The sequence below is a fragment of the Pogoniulus pusillus genome, chromosome 9 (assembly GCF_015220805.1).
Source record: "Pogoniulus pusillus isolate bPogPus1 chromosome 9, bPogPus1.pri, whole genome shotgun sequence".
Classification (NCBI taxonomy): domain Eukaryota; kingdom Metazoa; phylum Chordata; class Aves; order Piciformes; family Lybiidae; genus Pogoniulus; species Pogoniulus pusillus.
Window position 1 is genome coordinate 23,433,007 of NC_087272.1, and position 26,348 is coordinate 23,459,354.

Consider the following 26,348-nt stretch of genomic DNA (forward strand, 5'->3'; position numbering starts at 1 on the left):
TCAGGCTTATTGCATTAGTGAATAAGGTTAGAGAGATTTGTCTACTTATGTTATGCTGTGACTCTGATCTTGAAAATGAGAACATACATCCTTTCTAGTTGCAAACTCCTATAGCCACTCTCTGAAGCCACAGGAAATGTACCTACACTTCATATTGCATCTGTGTGCATTCTCAAATAAGATCAGAGACTGCACGTTTATGATAAATCTTAAAGGGAAGAGAACAAAAATTGTCCTTTTTGGAATAAACTAAATTTAACAGGCTATTAAACTGCAAGTCACATCTACCTAAGAAACAGTAGGATTTTTCCTCAAAGATTGTTGACTGAAAAATAGAACTTACACAAAGATAATATCTATGGTTGTCCCTGAACTCTTCCTTTTCCTATTTTATTTTTCTATTAAAACAAGAACTTGACCTAAAATAACCTTACAATAACAATGCTAAATAGTTTCTGGTGTATAATGGAGACAAAGTACAAGTCTGGGTTTTTTTTCAGACGCTGGCAATGAGTCAAAAGACAAAAGTATATGTTTTGAATTTCAACACAGTTTTACTTAAAACTTGCATTTAAATAATGTGTGCCTGCTTGTGAAACACTGATTTGATGATTTATTACTGTAATTCATACTTAAGTTCAGAGTTAGCACAGTACACTATATTAAGGCAATGTCACTATCCTCTTCCCTAGGTCATTTCTGCTTCAAGCTTGTGGCTACTCTAATTATCTTTACAAGTCAATAATAAGTTAATATGTCCTCTGCTTGTTTGGGATACCAAGTCACTGCTCTGTAATAATTTGTTTACGAGATGAGGTCTAGATTACAGTTACATTAATTCACACCAGGTAGTTCAACCAGTGAATGTAGCTATGAGGAAAACAATATGGAACGAGGAAGACTGCAAACATGACATTTATTAACTAGTCACATCTTGTTCAGTGCTTTCAATGTCATTCATGATAGATCAGTTCACCAGTACGTTCTCTGCAATTAAAGGAGTACCATTATTTTGTGCCACTTGATATACGTATTTGAGATCAGTTTAACACACCACAGGAATCTCTCTCAAGGGCACAATGAGGTTTGTAAAAACACTGTAAAGGGTAACAAAAATGTCTGCCAAAGGCTCTAATACTCTGAGCAAATGGACAACAGGAGATCTGTTCTGGGAAAAAGAGGTGCAACAGATGAAACACTAAACTCGCTTGCCTTTTTTCACATCTCTGCCATGGAAGCTAGACTATTTAATGTACTAAAGGATCATAAAATGAAATAAGAGATAATAAATAGGCAACATCAAACTCTTCTTCTGTACAAAATTAAATGCTGTCACATAACTTTTAAATATGAGGAGTTGAGTTTGTTTGGGATTCATATCTCCTTGTGAACTGTGAACTTCAACTTAAGTTACAGTTGAGAGTGCTATTACAGAGCATCACTCCCATGTGAGTTTACGTCTAGCAGCAGTCAAGGTCGGGTTACTGCAGTCTTATCCTTATTTGGGAGGTTTCAACAGAGCAAGAAACCCCCTCTGCTCCTCTAAAATACTTTGCAGCTGAGGTGCCTGGTTATCAGGCCGTGCCAAAACTGACCAAAATAAATTTTTGAGGTGATAGCACAGGGTGAATAGCAGTGGAGGCATTGTAACTACATAAATGTGGTTTCCTTAGGAAACTCTGATGAACAATAGACCAGGTCTTTCAAAAGATTTGGGCTGAGTGTTGTTTACAGAGTGCTTTCATGTGACAGATGTCTGTTTTGATGAGGAGCAAGTCAGAGGTAAGATAGATGCTCAGTCAGTATATACTGTGCTGGGTGAATCAGTGTCAACCTTCTCTTTATGGTCAGTAATTGTGATTTTTTTTTTTTTTTTGTAACTGAATGCCCAGGTTTGTAATTTTGGACAGTTTAGCAACTCCATGGATGAAACTGAAGCAGAAATGCTACTTTCAGTGGTGGTAATAGCACGATCACCCTAAAAGCCAGTATGCTTTATGGTGCTTGTTTTTTATCTTACTTGTTTTCTTCTTTCTTCCCATCTTGTGCTTTGTAAATGACTTTGTGTCACTTTCCTCTGGATCAGGGTATAAAATACCAGAGGTAGAGATATTTTAGGCAGAGTGCTGGGTGCTTCAATCCCAGAACCTATGGGGCCTACTTTTCTGCAGAGGCAGCTGTCCCAGACATGGCCACAAGATTCTGTTTGTGTCTAGGTACTGGGCACCTTGCGCAAACCTATAGAGTCATGCCTCTGTTTATGCAGTCTCACAAGAGCAAGCAATCTATTTCAAAAACAGGGTATTGCAGGTTTTTTACTCCTTTTTGAGGAAGTTTGTGGTGGGCAGATAGAATGTAAGAAACCTGTTACTGGTTGTAGAGCTACAAAGTAACATAGCATACAAATATTTTTCTCCAAACAAAGATGAACTGCTTAGAAATAAAGAGCCAGCTAGAAGCATCTTGTATCTCACTGTCCTTGGAAGTGAGAAAGTGATCTGTATTTAACTACAGGATCACACAGAAATGCTGGCCTCAGTTCTCTCAGATATTAAGTCTTAATATCAACAGAGGTGACATCAGATATTTAATATGGCATTTCTTAGATTTTTAAACACTTTTCTCAGAGGTGATTGTGTAGCACTGCTGGAATTGCACACTACAGTAGTGTTAAGGCTTTGTAATGTGTCAAAGCTCATGTGATAAGGTTGGGTTTTTTTAAAGTCTGAAATTGAAGTAACTGAATCATACAGGAAGAAATTATTTCTTATGGTTCTAAAAACTCTTCTGTTTCGCTCAAAAACCAAGCACAGGAAAACAGGTAATACAAGTAATTATTAATCTCTCCCTCTACTTTAGAGACTTCAACATAGATGTCATTCCTAATGTTGGGCATTTTCTCTTTAAGAGAAACTAATGCATATGTATCTGGCAATGTAATTAGTCAGCATAAATATGTTACATTAAAAATGCATCATATTTACTTCTGATAAGCAACAAATTAATATAATAGAAATATTTTCCATACAATCAAATGTGATCTTTCTGTTCCAAATAGTACTGTGTCTGCTTTAACAAATTCACTTTACAGGAAAATGTTCCTTACAAATTATACAGAGCAGGAATAATATTGCTTGTTTCTCAGAAACTGAAGTAATGCAGATTATTATATGTAGACTGCTACTGTTATGGGTGAAGAAGTTGTGGAAGGAAAAGGTACTGTGATGTATAAAGTAATTATTCTTCTTCCTGACCAAATCCCATTTTAAATGATGAATGTGGGTGGTCTGGTTTACAGTTATCTGTGGCTATTTTTCACAGAAGTCACCCAGAGCTATGACTTTTAACACACTCATAAATCTTTAGTATCTGATGAGTGATTTATTCTATAATCCTTTTCTACCAGGGTAGTTGGACTAGATGGTCTTTAGAACATGCAATCCCTTCCACTGGTTCTTTCCAACCCTTACCATTCCCTGTAATTGCATGTGAGTGACATGACACATATGGAAAAAAAATTAGGAATTGAAAATTAATAACTAACCCCTGAAAGCTAATTAGGAATATTTGAGTTATTTGAACAACTTCAGTTCTTGGGGAAAAATAAAGTGAGATATTAAGTAGCATAAAAACCTACAGAGCTTAAACTTGCAGCTCATTTCACCAAAAGAAAAAAAAAATTAAAAACCACCTGAAGTAGTAGAACGTGTATAGAAAACTAGGCATGATTTCAAATACTCATTCTGCCTACTATTTTTTTTCTTGGAGATGGTAAAAGTCATTAAAAAACCCCAGAAGACAGGCTGCTTTCTTCAGACTACAAAGCATTAATTCAACAAGCCATAACCCAAATTTTTATACCATAAACACAATGAGAGTGCTAAAGACTGAGTTCTTACCTGCATGTTTGGTGGTGGAATCTCTTTCCTTTTAAGAAGCATTTATTGGGAGATTCTATACATTCACAGATGCATTTAGCAGGATTTAGTGGCTGATGTTTAGGACAGGTCTTTTTACATACACACTGGCACTTAGCTTCATCAAATTCCTTGTTGGGCCCACAGGAAGCAGGGAGGATTTTGTTTTTGCATGTGCACTGACATGAGGATCTGTCTAATTCTTTGTGAGGTCCACAGCTTGAGGGCTGCAAGCCTCCTTTGCAGACACATTGACAGGTTTCTTCATCCAGTTCTTTGTTTGGTCCACAAATATGGAATCCTTCAGATGTATCTAAAGTACAGCAGAGAAGTTGGACAATTATCAGAATTTTGTGTCTACCCTTCATAGAATCAACCAGGTTGGAAGAGACCTCCAAGATCATCCAGTCCAACCTAGCACCCAGCCCTATCCAGTCATCTAGACCCTGGCAGTACGTGCTTCATCCAGGCTTTTCCTGAACACCTCCAGGGATGGCAACTCCACCACCTTCCTGGGCAGCCCACTCCAATGGCAAATCACTCTCTCTGGGAAGAACTTCTTCCTAACATCCAGCCTATACCTCTTCTGGCACAACTTGAGACTGTGTCCCCTTGTTCTATTGCTGCGTGTCTGGCAGAAGAGACTAACCCCCACCTGGCTACAGCCTCCCTTCAGGTAGCTGTAGACAGCAATGAGGTCACCCCTGAGCCTCCTCCAGGCTAAACAACCCCAGCTCCCTCAGCCTCAAGTCATAGGGTTTGTGTTTCAGGCCTTTCACCAGCTTTGTCACCTACTTTCAAGTGAAGAAATTACAGCAAATCCATACCTTCCCAGGTATTTTAGGAAGAAACATATGTCAAAAGACAAGTAACAACCAGTAAAGTTTCTCATAATGAAAAACATCTATTTAATTTTCATGTTTTAAATGTCTCATTTAGGAAAACCAATACCTGGAACTGCATTTAATCCCTCAAGCAAAACTTCTTACCAGAATCTCCAAGGTGAGAAGAGAAACCAAAATCATGTTGTGACAAACATCTGCAAATTTGATTATTCCAGATATGATTTTTTGGACAGGTCTTGTTTGACACATGACACCTGTGGAAAGAAATATACTGTTGATTTATCATAAGAGCTCAAGAAAAAAAATGGATCAATTTTAGGTGCTAAGAGCTTTTGCTTCCTTCCATTACAAAAACCTTTCTAAGAGCTTCTGCTCATTCATAATCTCATTTTAAACTCCTATCAAATCTGTAACCATTAAGAAAACAGATCAGTATAAATATGTTCATATGCCAAATACTGCATAGGTGGTTAGCAGGCACAAATTTTGATGAGATGTTTTCTGAAGTACAACAAGGTTTTCTAACTTTTGATATATATATCAAAAGACAGTTTCTGAATGAAACCTGTAAAGAGAAAATCTGATTTCAAAAATCATCAGATTCCTTTCCACATTACATGGAGGTTATGTGCTATTAACTGTCTCTTTCTCATCAGCCACTCAAATCTTGGACAGCTTTCTTGAATCGAGAGATTTGGGCCTCAGCAGTGACATCTCTTCACTTTGGAAATGAAATACAATAAACGACAAAACAGTTTAGTGCTCTTTACCTGCAAGAGTTTTGCAGCCAATGTAGTGTTACCAAAGCAAGCAAAAAAACCTAAAAGCAGCTGGTATCTTGTTAAAGAATAACTGAACTAAGCAAGCAGGTACACCACAGATGGAATATGTATTTAACATATTATCTTGCCTTCCTTGATTGCAACTTCTTTATCCTGACAAGCGACATCACAACTTTTAACAAGTTCTGCCTAACTTCATGCATGCAGACTGTGCCACTTACTGCTTCTCTAGTATTTCTAAAATGCTCACCTATTAAGGAAGCACATACATTACCATTTTAAGCGTTTCTCATTCCCCTGAGCACCATTACTCATGCACTCAAAAATGCAAGCGCTGGGCCATTCCTCCATAATCACCGTTCAAGTATACCACTCCCCTTCACCACATTAAACAACACCTTGCTTGTAAAGACAGTTGTAGTTTAACATCACTCTGCATTGCCTCATGTTTTATCAAGCCAGTGTTTCTTGATTTCATTCCGCTAATGATCTCACACTTGCTCCCTCATTTGGCACGTATGTCCTTTTGCCTGGCTCATGATTCTGCTTGAGGAATAGCATGGATAATTTACAGACATATTATTGTAGTCTAGTCACACCTGGAGCAGCCTGGCATTTCAAACGAACCACAGAAGTCAGTCTGACAGTATGAAGAAAACAGCAAGCACACATGAACCCAGAAGAAGATGATGTTGATACAAACCCTAAGTTACCAGAATCTGAAGAAAACACTACATATTTCAGTGTCGGGGTTGAAGTCATCCAGCAAAAGGAACTAGAGTTGCTTTTTCACAAATTCTACTGTTTGCTAGTACAGAAAATTACTGGGGAATATGGCTGAAATTTTAAATGCCTTACTATAACAATTCAATAAAGTTCAGGAGGACTACTAAAAAGATTCAGTTAAACCACACTTTTCAGAAATGTTTACTACCTCTTTCCAAGTCATTGTATCTCAACAACAAAAAGTTTGCATACTAAATTTTAGAAAGTAAAAGAGAGGAAAAAAGAATAGAACAGGCAGAAAGCTAGACTTAATCCTCAGGATAAAGTTGTGCAGAGAATAGATTTTACACAAAAATATTATTGACTGTTTCTATTTATCTTACATGTTATTTCTCCATTCTTTCTAAGATGTGCCTGTGCATCAAGCCTTGAATTCTTACTACAACCTTAAAACTAGGGACTCTATTGGGTGTTTCTTTTCAGTAATACATATGAAAGTCATTCTTGTTTCTGTTAAAATGAGCATACACATGAATACATGCACACAATGCACAACTGTGAAAAGCAAGTACATCTCCAAGTTTTGGCTTTACACCACTTTCACTGGCATTGAAACAAGTAAATAAAAGTGTTGAAGTAAAACAAAAAGTTGAAAACAAATTGAGAAACTTAGTACAAATTAAAAAAAACACAGTAGCATTCCAAAAAGCACCTAGGTGCCTCCCAGGAAAATTCAAGTATCTTTGCTCTCTATTTGAGAGTGCAAAAGCACTCAGCATGAGTTTTTGGGTTTTTCAAGTATTTTATTGTAAAAACTCATCAATTTTAAACTTAAAGAGAGTACTTAACAGTAGAGAAGGCCGGTAAATTCTGATCTAGTACTACTCAGTCTTATCTTTGAAGCACAATTCTTATTCATAAGACAGTCTGTGAGTGCTGGTCAAGGTCTACTGTCTGTATGCTTTCTCCTCTCCAACTATAGATAGCCATTTGCTAGCCAGAAGAAACTCTTGCAGAGGCAATTAAATCTGCTTTTATTCTGGAGGCATTAAAAGGATGCCAACAGTCAGCATAATTTGACTCTGTTATTGACTTCTGGGGTATGCGTTTTAAATAATCTGCTAATTCTGCAAATTAAACTAGTAATACAAAGACTTCCTAATGTTTTTTCTAATCTACTGCTTATGATTCATATTTTGAATTAAAATAGAATATGTTTAGCTGGAATGTGTCAGAAAACATTCTGGATGAAAACATGGAGAAAAGAACCTGGCTTACATCTCCAGGCATTTTGCACTATTCGCTTGCTTTATTAATAACGTCTACCACCATCTGCAGTTCAGACTCTCGTCACTGCTTCTCCCATAAAGTCTTCTACTTACTTTTGGCCTCCTAAATATTTACACGTCATGAAATAATCACCTGGTCTTCTACAATGAAAGGAAGGAGTTTTTCAAGTGTTCTAGTAATGCTTGTGTCATTATTTTCTATGTTTTTCATTCAAGATCATAAAGCAAATCAATGTGCTAATTCTGTGGACTGCCAATTAACCCTTCATTTCCCCTTCCCATTTTGGTTTTGGGTTTTTTTTTACCTCTGGCATACCAAGACATCCAAAAATATTTCTAGGTAATGATAAAAAATTTGGAGAAATATACCTACAAATTAAGTGATGTTAGCTTTTTTGGATTACTTTCTTCTTAAAGAAGTTGACTTTATTGCTGCTTCCCTGTAAACAACATTATTCTTGAGTTTAAAATCACCTAGCTCCAGCTTATCCACTGGGTAAAATGGTAATGTCACTTTAGTAACACATCAGGTAAAACAGTATTAGCTCCTTAGCAGAAGGCATTCTGCCAATAGTAACGTCTAGGTCACCTATCTTAATTGTGAAAGGTCCCAGTAATATTTTACATGTAATTATATGGTCTAGCCTGTAATGTGAAAGGAGAGACAAATCTCATACTTACTGAGTTGGAGTTGCTGGTAAGGAACGTCTTATGATGGAATGAACTTGTCTGTAAACATCCAACTTTGACATGCATCGGCAGGACGTGTGATTGGCAAAACTGACTGTTACAGGTTTGGGGCCGTGGGATAGAGGCACTGTGATCTCAAACAGCTATAAAAGGGAAAACAAAACAAAGAACTTTTGTTATAGATCAGCAATACTACAAGTAAAAATAATACAAGGACATACAAAAAAGCTATAAGGAATTAAACTTTAAGGTGATGTTCTCTACTATAATTCAGTGGCACGTTCAGTTATACTGCTAAATAATTGTTGTGAAATGAATATGGTAGCTATGGAATGACAATATTTTTAATGTTAAACCCTATTACGTGCTTGTTAGCTTACTGTAACAGTTAAACTGACACTAAAAGAGGAAAATGTACAAAGCGCTCATTTTTCTTGAGGAAATAACTTCAAATTGGCAGCCTTTTAAAATACCCAAAATGTAACATTTGGAAGATAGTTCAGGAAGCAGGAAGATGACAGTAATTTTTTAAAAGGTTAAGCTACAGCCCAATACCTCAGTTGCACAACTGCAAGGCTTGTGTAAGACAGCAGTGTATTGGACTGAGATCAAAATGGTTTTGGATGAACAAGTTTTGAGCTGCAGCATACTACAGTTTCACCTTCCCAGTATTTGTATCAATGTAAATTATATGGTAATTATCTAGAATACCTCTTGAACTGTTAACGTTTTTCAATATATTAAGAAAAATACACTATTAATAATGTATGTGCTAAGCATAGTTCTCCTGGTGGAAGGGGACAGTTTTTCTCTAAGTGGAGAGCTTTTATTGCTGCAGTTTTTACAAAACTGTTAATAATTATAGCACATTAAACAGGAAATTGAATTACATTAAACAAATATTGCCGGAGTTAGAGGCAGATACTCAAAACTTAGAAGAAAAAAAAATAGAGTTGCCTTGTCAGTGCTGTCCTGTTTATTTGTGTTACCAACACCACGCTGTCAGGAAACCAGTAGAAAACAGCAGCCGAAGCAATATGTGGTAGCATAAAGAGTATACAGTTAACGTACTTTAAAAAGTTAAAGCACACAAAATCAGTCAAAGCTCTGTCCTGGCCTCTTACACAGAAGCTGATGTCATACAAGTCAGTAAAATCCTGTTAATCTCAGTATATAACACATAGTAATGAAGCTCTTTGTAACTATATTTGAAAGCCATACATAACCAGTGCGTTTCACAAGAAGTTAACCTGTGCTCTCAGTCAGTCCAAGGCCCTTGTGTCGTACAAAGCCCGGTGGCAAGTGGTCCAGTCTTTCTCACCATTTCTAGCATTTCTCTTCAAAATACTGTGTTCAGTCCTTGTCTCCTTGGGTCTTTGCCCAACACTGCATTTCGCTATGCCAACCTTCTCTTATTTCAAGTAGTTTCCCTTTCAGCTAGCTCACAAAATTTGGTTTCCCTTCCCTCTTTTGGGGCTCCTTAGCATAACTTACAGTGTTCAGACACACAGACATCTTGTATCAGCTACTTTCAGATCAGCCAGTTCCTTCCTAACAAGATAAAGGTGGGTATATAGATGACAGATTCTTCCTACAAGATGGAATTTAGGTGTCTAGATCTAAAACTGTGACAGATTTTTATTCTGCTCCAAATGTTTTACTCTGCTCCAAGTGTTCTAGCTACAAATTAATCCAAGTCTCCTATGTCTTTTTTGTTATAACACTTAAAAGTATGCAGACTGTCTCAAAGATCACAAAACACACATTCCTAACAGAAACAAACGAGTATCATATGTTTAACCTAAAATAAAGGAACATGACTTATTTTTAAGCTAAAAAATATTAAATATCTAAAAGAAAATTGTTCTTCATGATGAAGCTATATACACTTCTTTCTCACTCTGGTCTAAGAAAAAGCAGAACCATTACTTCTGCTGAAGTTAGAAAGCAAAAACAACACATAAAGCTGAGTCAGACATCTGGCAGAGAAAATTTAAACCCATGTTGTTAAAGGATATCTGAGTCAGACTGAGAATGAGAGTAGAGTCTATAATGGAATATTTTGGATAATCTTAGCATTAGGCTACTTACACTAGAGTTGTTTACAGTTTAACAAGATTATGCGTGACCATTAATGTTTTTTTCCCCAGTCTTCTGTCATGAAAAAATTGAAGAGCTTTGTACAGTAAATGGCCCGAGTAAAAATTGTGTGCCTAAACCAGGCACCTAGTAAGATATACTACAGACTTAACAATTTTACTACACTGCATCAACCAAAATGAAAAGGCAGCATGTCCTATAGACCCAAATGTTAGTTTCTTGTTCTTGTATTTTCTGCCTCTCACTACAGGCAACTATATAATTAAAGAACTTTTCAGACTAGTAAGAAGGTGAGTAATTGGATCACAATTATGTGTCCAATTATAAAAAAAAATCTTTTCCTTGGATATTAGTTCATTTACAGAACAGTGTTTTAAATCCATGAAGATCAGTGCACATGGTCTGTACTGTGCTTCTCATGTGAAAAGCATGGCAATAGGATGCTGGGAAAAGAGGTCTCTGAACAGCTCTGCTCAGCAAGTCTTGGCCTTTGGCACTCCACAATCTGCAATTACTGTGATGCAAAGTGCACCAGTCCACCTTCTTCCCAACCTTGTTATTTCTTCAGCCATCCTTGCAAGAGCTTCTAGGCCAGAGCTGCGTGGTCCTGCAGACCAACCTGTTGCAGGCTCTTTTCACTTCCCACACTGGCAGCGCTCTTCCTTTATCCATTTATAGAGCTGGAGTGGAGAAGAGAAATAAGGGTGGGACCAGAGTGTGGTCTACAACCTAAAGCTCAGCATGATTTTAACCATAACGAAAAAAATCAAACAGCAATCTGAATGTTTGACTAAAAGTACTATCAGAATTCCTGTAAAAAAACCCTCTTTCCATATATTCCTCAGCACGGACCCTTAAGAAGGTGTATAACTTTGATCCACTGCATTGACAGTTCCTTTTTTAGACTAGAAGGACTTCACGCCATACATTCCAGAAAAAAGAGTCTTTCTAAATTATATTTTTCCCTGGCTAAAGGAATTTATTCAGAATCATTATCATATGACAGTCAGCAGATAGAAGGTTAGTTATTGTACGATCACTTTCTGAAATACAAAATTATCAACACTGTTACTTTCATGTCAGAATGAGGGAAGTTTGTAATTCTAGAAAGTATTCAACTATGGGATTCATTTGTGGTTTTCCCCCCCAGATTTACATTAACTATACTACGTTATTCTGATGGACTGCAGTTTATTTTGGAGAGTTTCTCTTAAATTGATTGTCTCTCAGTTTCCACAGCTGATGACCTTTGCAGCTCCTGAAGTGCCAGTAAAGCTGGCCAAATGTACCCTGTGTAAGAGAGCACAAAGCATCTAGAGAAATCTTCAAGGTAAGGATGTAAGGTTGTTTGATTTTGATATTTAAACATCTCTATAGTGGAGAGAATAAAACCAAGCTATTTTAAAAATGGGACATCACTGTTACTTATTGTACTATCTAGCTTTGTGAAAACTCTATTTCAGGGCTTATGTGTGGTATAAAAGGCAACTTCTCTGACATAGTAACATTTCTCATACCTATTCAATACGTTCCTTAGTGTATCTTTTCATAATTGAATCACTTCCCTCCCTCCCCCTTTGAATTTTAACAAAAAACGTTCTGAAGTTTTACTGATGTATCTCCCACTATCAGTAGTACCCCTACAATCATCAGTCTGAAGTAGAAAAATGAATCAAAAGAGACATCAATGACAGTTTCAAACAACCGAAAATTTCTTGTGCCACATGCATCTCCAAATTGTGCGAAGGAACATTATGTACATCTCAAACATGTACATCTCAAACATGGCAAACAATTTCAAGCTGTTAACCCGTTTACTGCGAGACAAGCTCCTCTAAATTTGATTTCAAACTGCTCGGAAAGCTATTTTACCTTGAGGAGCTATTACAGTAACAGGAAATAAGAAGATTTAGGACTTCTACATCAAACAATCTGAAGGAAGACAAAAAACTGTCCATCCTGCCAGCCAAGTGGAAGAAAGGAATGAGATGGCTCTTTGACATCTGTTCACTGTTTTCATTCAACCTATAAACAAAGCACCTACATTTGGGATATAAAAAAGTACAGTGGAGGAAGAGGCTACTGCTCCAGGTAGTTACAATCTTTGGAACTACTGTCAAGGAAACCAGGAATGGCTGGTCGATTAGTAATAAATTAGAGAAAATAACCTAACACAAACACACCACAAAACCTGACCTACCACCTTCCTCTTAGACCTGTATTAGACAAACCACCACTTACAAGGTTGGGCTATTATGGTGCCAGGGATAAAAGAAAGGAATTAGTGTAACGGGCCCTTAAATATTTTCATAGACCTTGTACCATGTCTTAATTTATGACATTATCTCATGTCCCACTCACAGTTGTATAAACATCCCATAGCAACTACAGAAACAGTTTTTGTGAGAAAAAGGGTATTAAAACCAAACCAATATACTGTTCTGCTTTTGCTCTTTATAAAGTTACATAGCTAGAAACAAGGAACACAGCTCAGGGTAGAGAACTATTGACCTCTCTGGACCAGCAGTGTTTCACAAACCAACCTGGGTACATCTGACTTAGTCCATTCTGGCAATCCATGATTTGCTCCCCATAAAAGTAACTTCTCTTATTAGCTCTTTTCTTTTTAATGAAGTTTTGATGAAAGACAGTATCAGCTTTAGATTTTAATGTCTGGAACAAATGTCAAGGCTTGCCCTCCAGTAAGACCTCTAGATGAAAAAGTTAACTTCCCATTAAGCAATTTTTCTGCAGAGCAAGCAGCATATAGTTACTTAACAGTATTCATGCACAAATACAGAGCTACAAAAATACTGGTCTGTGAAAAGACAGAAGATGCCTGCTTACTAACCATTTGCTCTCATTTAATTCAAAAGGCGAACGGTAGTGAAAATAATTACTCAGGAGGGTCTCAAATCCAATACTTTTTTCTTCCTAATTTGCATCTAATATGAGCTCATCACTGTCAAGAAGGCTCGAAGTGTGAAGAAGTTTCATCACAGATGAACAACATTTCCATGGGTTACAATTTTGTAGATGGCTTTGTAGATGTGTTTTCATTATAAATATGCACTGCATTTTCAACTACATTGAATTCAACTAGTTGAATAAGGAAGCAAGATTTACTTTCTTCAAGTATCAGAAAGGTGAGGTAGAAAAGCCCACAACCAACAAAAAACCTGCCAAATACTGAAACAAATGCAAATTACCAAACATTTTGAAGAATGGCCATTTTACACAATTTTTGGGATAAATGTTGCTGTAAGATAACACTGATATAGCTACTTAGAGTAATGCATATTTTTCCTTTAAAGAGAGCTCACAGGCTCAATGCATACTCTCTGTATATACTCCCACCCGATCACTAGCCTTCACTGAACTTGAAGAGTAAACACTGCATGTACACCTAAGGAAGGTGCATGAAAACCAAACATAGAGGCACATTATACTAACATCTCTTAATAAAGTAAGTTGCAGTTCCTAAAAGGCATTACTTGCTGCATATATCCTGTCTGCACATGTCCTGAAACAGTCTTCATTAACAAAATTAAAGGGTATTTTCCCAGGGTGCTTGCCTTATATGGTAGGCAAATGGTAGAGAAAAAGGAAAAAAAGACAGAATTAAGTTTCATGGAGAATCTCAAAACTGAGAATGGGGCATCATCGCTTTTATTTCCCTCTCCCTTAAAATATATATATATATATATGTGTGATGGAAACAAGTGTTAAACACTTTCTTCCAGGCAGTAGTCTCTTCAAGATGTTATTTGTATATATTCCGGAACTGATTTTTCTCCTCCTTCATAGCAGGAATAAGAAGGTTTAAAATACACATGATCATCATACATGGCTTTGCAAGGAGTGAGAACTTACTGTCTTGCTGATGTAATTTGTGCTGATATTCATACACTGGAGTCCTTCACTATTGCAGCAACCTCCACATCTGTAGATGGATACACATGGGGGTTTAAAGAAGGTGTTTGTAGTTGCTCCAAACTCTTTTCCCACATCCACACACACTTCACGTGGCATGCACTGAGTTTTTCTCCATTCAGTATCAATACCTGCCAAGTTATAGGGAATTTCATGTGTTATAAAGTGACTGCTTAAAAACAATACTCTCCTGCAGTAAATTAGTGGAGGGTTTTGGGTTTTTTTTGTTCACTGGGTTTTTTTTTATAAGTTTAGAATCAGAATATAAACTGCAGGAGTCCCATCCTTTAGTCAGTGAAATACATATCTCTGTGCTAACTTTCAGCTAATATTTCTTCTTCGTAGGGATGAGACATATTGTCATGGAGCAGAAGAAAAGTCACAGTGGAATTAAAAGAAGGAACCTAACAAGGTTGGGCTGATCTTATGACACAATTATAGAATTTTTGGTTTGGAAGGGACCTTCAAAGGTTGTCGAGTCCAATCCACCTGCAATAAGCAAGGGCATCTTCAAAACTAGATCAACTTGCTCAGAGTCCCCTCCAGTCTGACCTTAAATGTTTCCAGAGGTGGGGCATTCACCACCCCTCTGAGCAACTTGTTCCAGCATTTCACTCTGCTAATCATAAAAGAAATTATGTTCTATATCTAGTTTAAATCTACTCTCTTATAGTTTAAAGCCATTACCCCTTATCCTATTGTAAGATGCCCAAATAGAATATTTGTCCCTATCTGCTCCCTACCTGGACCTGAGCAAGGCCTTTGACACTGACATCCTGGTCTTCAGGCTGGTGACACATGGGTTTGATGGGCAGATCACTAGATGGATAAAGAACTGGCTTGATGGCTGTACCCAAAGAGTGGCTGTCAACAGGTCCATGTCCAAGTGGAGGCCAGTGACAAGTGGAGTCCCTCAGGGATTAGTCCTGGGACCAGTCTTGTTCAGCATCTTCGTTGGTGACATGGTCAGAAGCACTGAGTGCACCTTCAGCAAGTCTGCTGATGACACCAAGCTGTGTGTTGCAGCAGACATGCTGGAGGGAAGGGATACCATCCAGAGGGACCTGGACAGGCTGGAGAGGTGGGCACAAGCCAACCTCATGAAGTTCAACAAGACCAAGTGCAGTGTCCTGCATCTGGGTTGGGGCAATCCCAAGCACAAATACAGGCTGGGCAGTGATAGGCTGGAGAGCAGCCCTGAGGAGAGAGACTTGGGGGTGCTTCTGGACAAGAAGCTCAACATGAGCCAGCAGTGTGCACTTGCAGCCCAGAGGGCCAACCAGATCCTGGGCTGCATCAGAAGTGTGGCCAGCAGGTTGAGGGAGGTGATTCTCCCCCTCAACTGTGCTCTGGTGAGATCCCATCTGGAGTACTGCATCCAGATCTGGAGCCTCTATTACAAGAGGGATGTGGAATTGCTGGACCGTGTCCAGAGAAGGGCCACTGGGATGATCAGAGGGCTGGAGCAGCTCTCCTGTGGGGACAGACTGAAAGAGCTGTTCAGTCTGGAGAAGACAAGGCTCTGAGCTGATCTTAATGTGGCCTTTCAGTATCTGAAGGGGGCTACAAAAAAGCTGGGGTAGGACTCCTCCAAGGTCTCCTTGGAGCTTTCTCTTCTCCAGGCTGAACAATTTCAGTTTTCTCATTCTTTCCTGGCTCTTGGCATAGAAGAGTAGTTCCACTCATCTGATCGTTTTTGTTGCTCTCATTTGGACTCAACTCCAATAGGTCTATGCCTTTCTTTGCTGAGGACTCCAGAGCTGGACACAGTACTCCAGGTAGGGTCTTACCAGAGCAGAGCAGCAGAATTTTCTCCTTTAATCTGCTGGACAGCAGCTAAAGTTGTACATATCCCTTTTTGTATGCCTGGGATGAGCCTCCCCTTGAGTGAACTCTAAAGAAGTACTGCATATCTCCACAAAGTAATTTTAATCAGTTACACACAGTACTTGACTTTAACACTCTATATTAGAAACATTAAATTTGATACCTACACGCTTGATGTGAAAGTAATTTGGACACATTTTTCCTTTGTTATCCACAAAAGACTAATTTAAGCAAAACATTATTACTTAGAAATTATATACACCACAGTATTTAATCTGAAAGGTGGCATTTACCTAGATTATCCATGCAAATTTGGGCAAACCTTTTATATCCTGTTATACAGTCTTTGGGCAAATTCAGCCTTACACTAAATGGATATGACACCCCTATTCCCTCTTGGCACCAGCTTTACTCTTCAGTAAAAATGGAAATTTCACCTAGTATCTACCTTAAAATGTCTATTAAGGTACACAACTTCCAGTATTATGTCCAAAAAACCCCACCTCTTGCTACAGATTCTCTGTTTCTCTACCTGCAAGCACTTGCTTAAATTGCAAGGTAATATATTTTCATCCAGGCCACCTGAAACACCAATCAGCATGAACATATTTGTTTGAAAGGGTTTTTTTTCCTGTTTTGAGCATAGAATCAATCAGGTTGGAAGAGACCTCCAAGATCATCCAGTCCAACCTATCACCCAGCCCTATCCAGTCATCTAGACCATGGCACTAAGTGCCTCATCCAGTCTTTTCTTGGACACCTCCAGGGATGGTGACTCCACCACCTCCCTGGGCAGCCCATTCCAATAGCAAATCATAATATCATGGCAACTAGTTAGATTAGTTGTTGTTCTAAAGCAGTAATGTATTAAGAGAAGAAAACATTACCCAGCCATGAGATAATTGTAGAAACTGAGCAGAAACAGTCCAAGGAATCCAACTACTGGTGCCTTCTTAGCTGTCTGAAAAAATATTGTGGCTTCTCTAAAGCAGGATCCCTTATATCTGAAGACAAACACCTCACTTCCTGCATCTGCTGAGCTGAGAAAGCAGCCTATGCCTTTCTTAGAATGAACGTACCAAAAACACACCTGTGGAGCAACTTGTTTCATTATGGAAGGCTGACTGTCAAAGATTTTATACTATAGACATGACATCAAATCAAGTTGCTGAGGCTGGACTACTGACAATGCTTAGCTTTCAGAATATTTCTGACCTAACTGGGAAGCCTTTGGATTTTACCATGTTGTGTTGGAAGGTGTTCCGTGCCTCTACTTACTTTTCAGGATCTCTGCATTATAGTGTGCTGCGGCAAACTTCAGGGAATCGTCTGATCTCGTGTCAAAGCTGGAGTGTTCCCTGTTGTGCTGCCAACCTCCTTTCCTCAACTGACACTTGAACATTTTCCAGTATTCTGGGTAAAGTACTGTCATGAGTTCATCCACACTGGACACAGACCGCAACTGCTCTTCCAGGTCTTTGCTTGCATGAGCCTGTCAAAAGTAACATGCAAGATTAATTTTTTCCCTATTACACCAGGTTTGCTGGAAACTAGCCTGAAAAACAACTCATACATTGTAAAATAAAGTTGTGTTCAAAGAGGTCCTCGTTGTAAAAACTGCTTCTCAGTCAATGCCAACGTTACTATACTGACAAACACTGAAATATTTTGCTTCTGCTGCTAGTATCATACCTGTAGTACAAAACATTCGTGTGAGAAAGGAGATGCAGAATTAAGCCTATACAGTTTGCAGATTTTTTTTTTAAAAGGCATTTTTATCCTGGAAATAAAAGGTTTAATGATAAAAGTCTGCATGCTTAAACCCCAACGTATTTTATGTTCATGTTATTTAGTATCACATACTTGTAAAGTAACACCTTTTTGTTCCCACCCATTTCCCCCTAATCTTAGGAAATCTAAATATCCAGAAATGAAAAAATAATTCATGTTATTCTGTACCCTATACATCTTAATGAGCAAATTCTACTATAAAGCACTAACCCTTAAATCAGCAGGACTCAAGGACTTTGGTACCTTTAAGAATCTGAACTGCACACTCTTCACGACTAAGAGTTTCAACTGAAACTCTTCAAGGCTTTAAGAACTATACTCCTTGGCTTCTTGTTTCAAGAGCAGCCTCAGATGCTGGAATCTCCCTTTCTTATTTGCTGACTCTTAGACAGACTGCTGCAATCGCATTTTCGTAGAAGACTACAACTGAGATTCCCATTATAATTTCTTAGATGAAATAACATGCAAGGATTGCTGTTACTTCCTGCCTGCTCTTTTCATCCATGAAGGGAGAAAAAAAAAGTACTGAAGAACCTTTAGTCACCTCTCAGCCTACGTGGCCCTTAGATGGCAGTATGAGACGCAAAATACAGAGGTACTCCTTATAAAAAGCATCTTGCAACAGTCTGCAAACTCTGTGCATTTACTACACAGCTGTTCTAAGTTCAAGAAACACCTGTAAGTGTAAACTGCATCTAAAACCAGAAATACGAAACTGCAGAAATTAAAACTTAAGATTCCTTAACAAAATCTACTAAAAAAAGTCTTTCAGCTCAGTGATTTTTTAACATGTGAATGAAACAAACAGTTCTGAATGAGCTCACCTGAATAAAATCTGCTCTTTGTCTCACAAACAACTGAACGGGTACAAAATGACATGTGCTGATGCATCCACTTCCTTATCAAGTGTCAGACGTAGGAGAAATACCTCCAGGTGAAGTGGATCATAGAACTCATTTCCGTAAATACAGTTACAGAAGCCAAAGCTAACACAGATTGCAAAGTGATCTTACATGTGAAAGTATTACCAAGTTAAAGGAAAATTTTCCACTAAAGCTTCACTAACCACAGTGCCATGACAACTACTCTGTCCAGAGAGATTTCAACAATCAAGCTATCAGTAACAGAAATGTGCTCATGCAGGACTTCCTCTTTTTCTTTGCCCCATACGAAGGGTCATTTCTAACCCAAGCCACCCAGCAAGCATTACCTTGGGGGCTTGCCTTCAAACTGCCTTCTGCAACACAGAGCATCGTGCTCCCCACCACCCTTCCTCTCCTTTACAGGATGCCACACAGGTTTTTAATCAGTGGGTCACAGACAAAAATCCAAGCTGAACAAACAAATAATCCCGTGATTGCTTGCTTTCATCTCTCCTGAGAGGTGAAGAGAGCAGGGTTTGATTAGCCTCATTCCTACCAGACTGTTTCCTCAGGGTGCTGCAGTATATGTGCCTTGACTAAAGGGAAGCAGGTCACTGTAGCAGCACAGTAAATGGCAACACCGCAGATGCAGGTCTGACACATGACGGGCATGTGCATGGCACAGAGGTGGCACAAGGCTGAATACCAGTCAATTATGTAAAAGGCACAGAAATGAAGACAGCTGAGTCGCCTAATACCCAATCCTAGGAGGTCCTAGCACATCATGGAAGTGACATCAGAAGGTTTGTCAAACTTTGATTAAAAGCCTGTGCACAGCACTGGGGAGAAAATGGTAGCTAAGTTTTTGTTTCAAGGTACAGGCCTAGGCCATCAGAAGAATGAGTACTGAAACTTGAATCACTTAGTTTATACGAAGCCAGAGTATGGAACAGAAACAAGATCACACTTGTCAAAAATAACATGTGTTGCTGAAAACCTCTTTGGTCAGGAAATCAAGTCTCACCTTTCCAGCTAGACAGAAAATCTGGTATACACACACAAAATACCCATGAAGAAAAGTCAAAATATGAAGAAGTTAGTGGCTTAAATAAAGTATTGTATCAAATTGAACAAGCTATTGTTTTCAAGTGCACTTCCTCCTGGAAATCCCATGGGCCAGAGTCTCAGGTGCTTACAACATGAAGTGATCATATGCAAAAAAAGAAAATAACTTCTGGAGTGGATGAATTATTTTTAAAAGTGAATCATCATTATTGCATCTGAATAATTTTGTGGTTAGTTTAATAAAGCCATTTGCCTGTAAAGATGGCTTCAATTCAAGCTTACTTTCCATGCTGTGGAAAAAAAAAAAGATCATAGAATCAGAATGTCAGGGACCTTGAAAGATCATCTGCTCCAGCCCCCCTGCCAGAGCAGGATCACCTAGAGCAGATCACACTGGAATGCTGAGTGCTCCCAATGACCTTCCTCTCCTTGATATGGCTAAGCACAGCACTGAGGATAAGCCACTCCGTTATCTTTCTGGGGATGAAGGTGAGGCTGACTAGTCTATAGTTACCTGGGTCCTCCTTCTTACCCTTTTTGAAGATTGGAGTGAGGTTTGCCCTCCTGCAATCCTCAGGCACCTTACCAAAGATGATGGAGAGTGGTTCACCAGTGACTTCGGCCAGCTCCTGCAGCACTCGCGGGTGCATGTCATCAGGACCCATGGACTTACGGATGTTCAGTTTACCTAACTGTTCCCTAACCCAGTCCCCATCAACCAAGAAAGCCTCCTCCTCAACCTTGTCTTCCTCCATGGCCTCAGGAGTGTTTGGGCTCCTGCGTATTAGATGGAGACAAAGGCGGCATTCCGCAGCTCTGCCTTACCCGCATCCTCCATCACCAAGGCACCCATCCCATTCAGCAGTAGGCCTGTATTGCATCTAGTGTTGGTTCTGCCTGAAATAAATTTGAGGAAGCCCTTTCTGTTGTCTTTGGCCTGCCTTGCAAGACTGAATTCCAAGGAGGCCTTAGCCTTCCTAGTAGCCTCCCTATATCCTCTTGTACTTCTCCCAGGTGGCCAGTCCCTCCTTCCATGATCTGTGGATTTTCTTCTTCCACTTGATTTTGTTCAGCAGCTCCCTACTTAACCATGCAGCTCTCCTGACTCCCCTTCTTGATTTCCTGCTCACTGGAATGCTCTGATCCTGAGCTTGGAGGAAGTATTTCTTCAGTATTAACCAACTATCATGAACCCCTATCACTAGAGGGATTTTGTTCTCTCCCCTCTTATGATTTATCAAGAAAGGGAGAAAGAAATACCTAATTGTATATTAAATTAAGAAGAGAACACCTAACTGTCTACTAAATGCAGTGCCTAGAGCTGGGGAGAGAGAGCTAATTTTTTAGTATGTTTCCAGTATTCCCTTGACACACAGATCAGTGATCCCTTCCTGGTACATTCACTGTAAGTCTATGTATTATTTTAACTGCAGCAGATTACTCTTACCTATGTCAAAGTGTTTAAAAGAAACATATGTGTAAGGAGCTTGTGGAGTGATTTTCTACAACAGTCAAACTTGACTGCTGACATGAACATCAGATGAAATCTGAAACTCTCATGGATTAGAAGTGTCCCCCCTGCATACAGAAGCATCAGATTATTAGAGCTTGTTAGGAAAAAAAAAATATACTTTTTAAAAGAGAGGAATGCAACTGCTTCTGTAAGTAAAATAACTGTCTAACAACATTTGCTGTATTGTAATTTCAGAAAAACACACTTAGTCCCTATCTTCTATTCCAGACTCCTTCCCCTTTCTTAACTGTGTGCTGCCTTTAGTACTAGTCACTAAGCTAGTTTTTCCCAAATAGAATTTTTATCTATATATCTATCTAATGCTATCAAACTTTGTGATAAGAGAAATTCTCCAACTTTTAAGACCAAAGCAAGCTTTTTGTACACTGGCTTTCATTTCATCAGTTGTAGTGAACTCTCCATGACATCCCAGACCAAGTATATGATGTTTTACTGGAAAGGCACTCTGCTCTCTATATTCTACATTGAGAAGGAAGCAGGAAATCATGCCCATCAGTGCCTGCAGACCAAATAGTTCGGGTTTTTTAAACACCATTACTGTTCTAATAACTGTTTGTCTCTGACCTTTGTCTGGCCATCCCTACGGTTCTTGTAATACCACCTGAAAACTCGAGAAGCTATATTCTAGAGAGAGACATTAAGCAAACCTTTGGCTAGTCAACCCTTACAAGGTGATAGATAATAATAGAGCAAAATAGCAACTTAAAATGCAAGAATTAACAAAGAATACAGTAAAAACAAGCCTGCTTCATTTCACTTGCACAGGATTTTTTGAGGAGCACAAGAAATGACAAATACACATATAAATAATGCAGTAAAGGTTGACAGCAAGTGTCCTCTCACTATTATTCACCTTGGGAACATTTTATTCCACTCCATTACACAGGAAGTTAGAGGAAGGGATCTTGAAAGATCATCTAGTCTGACCCCCATAGCCAGGAAAGGATCACCTAGAGTAGGTGAAAAACTGTTTATGAGGAACATCCTATGCTCCAGCTTGAACTGTTGCCCCTTGTCCTATCCTTGGGTACCTCTGAGAAGAGGCTGGCTCCATCCTCTTGACACTTGACTATCATGTATTTATAAGCATTACTGAGGTCACCCCTCAGTCTGCTCCTCTCCAAGCTAAAGAGACTGAGCTCCCTCAGCCTTTCCTCATCAGGCTACACCCTTAATCATCTTTGTGGCTCTGTGCTGAACTCTTTCAATCAGTCCCTGTCCCTCTTGAACTGAGGAGCCCAGAAGTGGACACAACATTCCAGATGTGGCCTCAACAGGGTAGAGTAGACAGGGAGGAGAACCTCTCTCAACCTACTGACTGCATCCCTTCTAATACAGTCTAGGATGCCATTGGTCTTCTCAGCTGCAAGGGCACATTGCTGTGCCTCTCTGTCCACCAGGACCCCAGGTTTCTTTCTGCTATAGTGCTCTCCAACAGGTCAATCCCCAACCTATACTGGTACACATGGCTGTTCTTTTCCAGATGCAACTCTACATTTGTCCTTGTTGTATTGGATTAAATTTCTCTCCATGCAACCCTCCAGAATGATTAGTTTTTCCAGAAAACTGAAACTTGCAAAGGGAGAGGCAGGATACCAAATACACTCTGTAGCCATTAACAAAATCAAATCTATAGCAGATTTTCCACACCATTACATTATTTGTCTTTCACATGTTTGCATCATCTGTCTCTATTATTAATAACAAGGGTCATAACACAATATTTGGCAACATTCTTGACACATAATTGATGGTGCGTGTGCTTTAATGACACTTTATGCATCTGTCAGCTTATTATATTTTCAGGGCTTTCACTGGAAACTCCCAACAGGAATATGCTGATTATGAACACCTTCATTTTGGAATGATTATATTCTGTATTTATTGACTGATGGAACTGTATTAAAAACCAAGGGGTTAATTCCAAACCTTGCAATGGTGTGCACGAAAATGGAAGTTGATGCCAGTAAAAAACAAAACCAAAGCAAAAACCCAAACCAGACCAAAACCACCAAATGAAACCCCTCCCCATGCATCATCTCCTCCCCCCAAAAAATCTTAAATAGCTTAGCAACACTTAAGAATTACTCTTTTGTTCATTTCTACAATCATACTGGAATAGCCATGACTTTGATTTCATATGCACTAAACTGTGACTAGTGAAACTGAATTAATGTAGTTTTGCAACTGTAAACTTTTAAGTTACCGTTCAACATAGCAACAAAACAGTGCTTTACAGAAGGAACTTTCTGGGTAATAGTGAGCATAATTTGTTATTTCGAGATAGAAATTTTAAGTAACTAGCAAACCCACTGCAGTTAATTTGAACTACATCAAAACATCATGAGAACAGCAAAGAGATCAGAATCAGTTTCTGTTCCAAAGACCTTACAAAACACATTAGACAAACATAAAAAGACGGAAAGTATAAAAGAAATAAAATGGTCTGATCTATATTGTAAGTGTTCTCTACTCATTCTGACATTTTAAAAGCCAAGAATAACACCAGGCAAAGAAACAAATAAAAAGGGGGGGAGGAGGAGGGGGAGCAAGGAAGGGGGAGAATGTACAAAGCTGATAGGCAACGAAAAATAAACAAGTTTGAGGAGAGATCTGAAAGTGAATTTGTTAAAAATGAAGAAAAAGAGGATAACCTTTAGACTACAAAAGTTTTGTTTCTATATTATATGTCACACTTTTTTCTCTTGCCTGGAATATTTTTGGAGATGAAGTCGTACAAACTGCTAGAAAATCATCCTAGGCTTATATTATTTAATATTGCTTTCCTGTTTATGCTTTCCTGAATTTAAGCTGAGGCAGGCAGTGTAACATTTCCATTTTAAGGGAAATTCAATTTTTATGCAAGTCAGCATTTTCCAGGTGGTATTTATTTTGATTCTTAGAAAATGCTGAAAAACATATCTATGATTATAGATGTGCACAAAGGCACTTAGGTTAGGTCCTTCAGTCAAACATTTTGCTGTTGCCGAGGTACTGAAACACAATTCTTGGCTGGTGCTTATTCCTCAAGTACCTGCATTCCTGAACGGTTCTCAACTTTCCATAATAAAATGCCAGTACTTTCATGCATTCAATGAGAATTATTTAGGAAAATACCATTTTTTTGATCTGAGTCTGATTTCCCTGGGAAGCAGAGAAAGAAGTTATTCTGGTCACTTTCTAGAGTAATGGCCTGTTGTACTGCCTGTTTTTTTAGAGGCTTGTCTTGGATGGCAAGCTCTCCCAGGTTTCTACAAGCTTGGACAATTAAACTGCTGTAGGCAAGAAAAGTATCTGATACAATTCAAGGTGGCAATGCTACAATGCTATATGAGAAATCCGCACTATCTAGACATGTATGCATGTGTGCAAAGAAACTGGAAAAGAGATGTCAAATACCATTCCTGGCTACGACAGCAGATTGGAGAAAGAGGGTTTGGTAGCACCTTAGCCAGACCCTGATTATCTGTGACCTTTTGGAAGCAATTTCACAACTCGATTATAGTAACAGAAAAGGTTTTGTTCTCATGCACGTCAGCTTGATCTTTGAAATTTGCATTCTTCCACAGCAGTATTCTTTAACTTGCATTCATAAATCCCTGCAAACTATTTCAAAGAATACAGCAAGTCACAACTGCAAAAGAAAATACAAAAATCAAGGCTGTTCTCAATAGACTTGATTCACTATTCAGGAGCTTGCACTAGATGAGCCCACAAATGAAAGGTCAAAGGCTACACCACAGCAATCATCTGTAAAGTGGTGCTGTAGCTAGATTATTTTATTCATCCAAAGACTCATACTGATGTTTCCAGCTAACACTACGAATAGACTTGGATCAATAAGGATTTGTATTAATGCTGCCAAAAGGCTTACATTTTGGAAACATTAGACAGTGCTATCTGTACCAAATGACATTTAAGTATTATTTCCTTGATCATCCCCAAATACAGTGGTCAGTGGTGACAGGTGCAAGGATCACCATGCATAACCAGAAGAAAGGGGAAACCAGTTTTAATTAAAAACCATTTGTATGTAAAAAGCATTTATAAAGTGAAAAATACAACACTGTGATGATTGCTGGCTTATCAAGGTGGTTATCAGACATATCAATCTGCTGGAAAGCAGACAGCTAGCAGCATGAGAAGGACAGCACCCTCTGTAACACAACCACTGGCATCAATTGCTTGAGCCCTAACTATGAGGCATCTGCCACATGGCAGTCATGCAAAATCCAACACATTATAAAAACAGTATGTTTTCAAATGAAAAAAAGAAGTTTGAATATCTCTGGATTTTTGAAATAGTCTGTGACTTTGTGTTTTCTTTCCAACAGTTAGATGTATTTCAGCAAAATCATTACACAAGTATGTTCCACCAGGCCTTTATAAGAAGATTGTTTACTTTCGGTCTTTACTGAGCTTTAATTGGTATTATCTTCATATTTATTAGCAACTGACATTAGCTTCATTGGTAAAAGCAAACACTATGGAGGCAGTTTCTGAAGAAAACTATTAACATGATAACACTGCAATTACCTCTCATCACTTCAGCAGATGTAATACAGGCAGTGAGAATTAAAAAGCTTCTCACTGTCAAGTAGAGATTTACTAAGTGGGAAGGTAATGGTCAGCCCCTTCATGTTAATTTGAATGCCAGCCCATTCTGAGATACTGCTTGAGCACAGTACATGTGCTATGCAAAGACATCCTAGACGCTAATTAGTTAGTGAGAATAAGAGCTCTGGCCATGTATCAAGTTCTGGGCTTCAAAAACACAGTAGGTACAGTTTTAATGTAGTGTTTTCTACTCAATGGGTCTATAGTACCAAATAAAAGGTTCCACTAAGAGCTGGAATAAGAAACTGCACACTCTTAAGAGCATTGCTGAGTTATGCTGATCACATAGGCTACAGAAAATTGTGCGTTTTCACTGTGATGACAGTATTCAGTTTTCCATTTCATGCTCTTCTTAACAATGTGGTCTCT

General features: G+C 38.6%; 1 protein-coding gene across 1 annotated transcript in view; it reads right to left on the reverse strand.

The window, feature by feature from the left end:
• Positions 1 to 26,348, reverse strand: part of VEGFC (vascular endothelial growth factor C) — a 99,306-nt gene that overhangs the window by 1,342 nt on the left and 71,616 nt on the right. Inside the window, exons 2-6 of the mRNA XM_064148892.1 lie at positions 17,388 to 17,601; positions 14,223 to 14,413; positions 8,241 to 8,392; positions 4,907 to 5,016; positions 3,900 to 4,230 (exon numbers count right to left, since the gene is read on the reverse strand). Of these exons, the coding sequence (XP_064004962.1) occupies positions 3,900 to 4,230; positions 4,907 to 5,016; positions 8,241 to 8,392; positions 14,223 to 14,413; positions 17,388 to 17,541 (938 nt within the window). The 5' untranslated portion in view covers positions 17,542 to 17,601. The remainder of the gene's footprint in view (positions 1 to 3,899; positions 4,231 to 4,906; positions 5,017 to 8,240; positions 8,393 to 14,222; positions 14,414 to 17,387; positions 17,602 to 26,348) is intronic.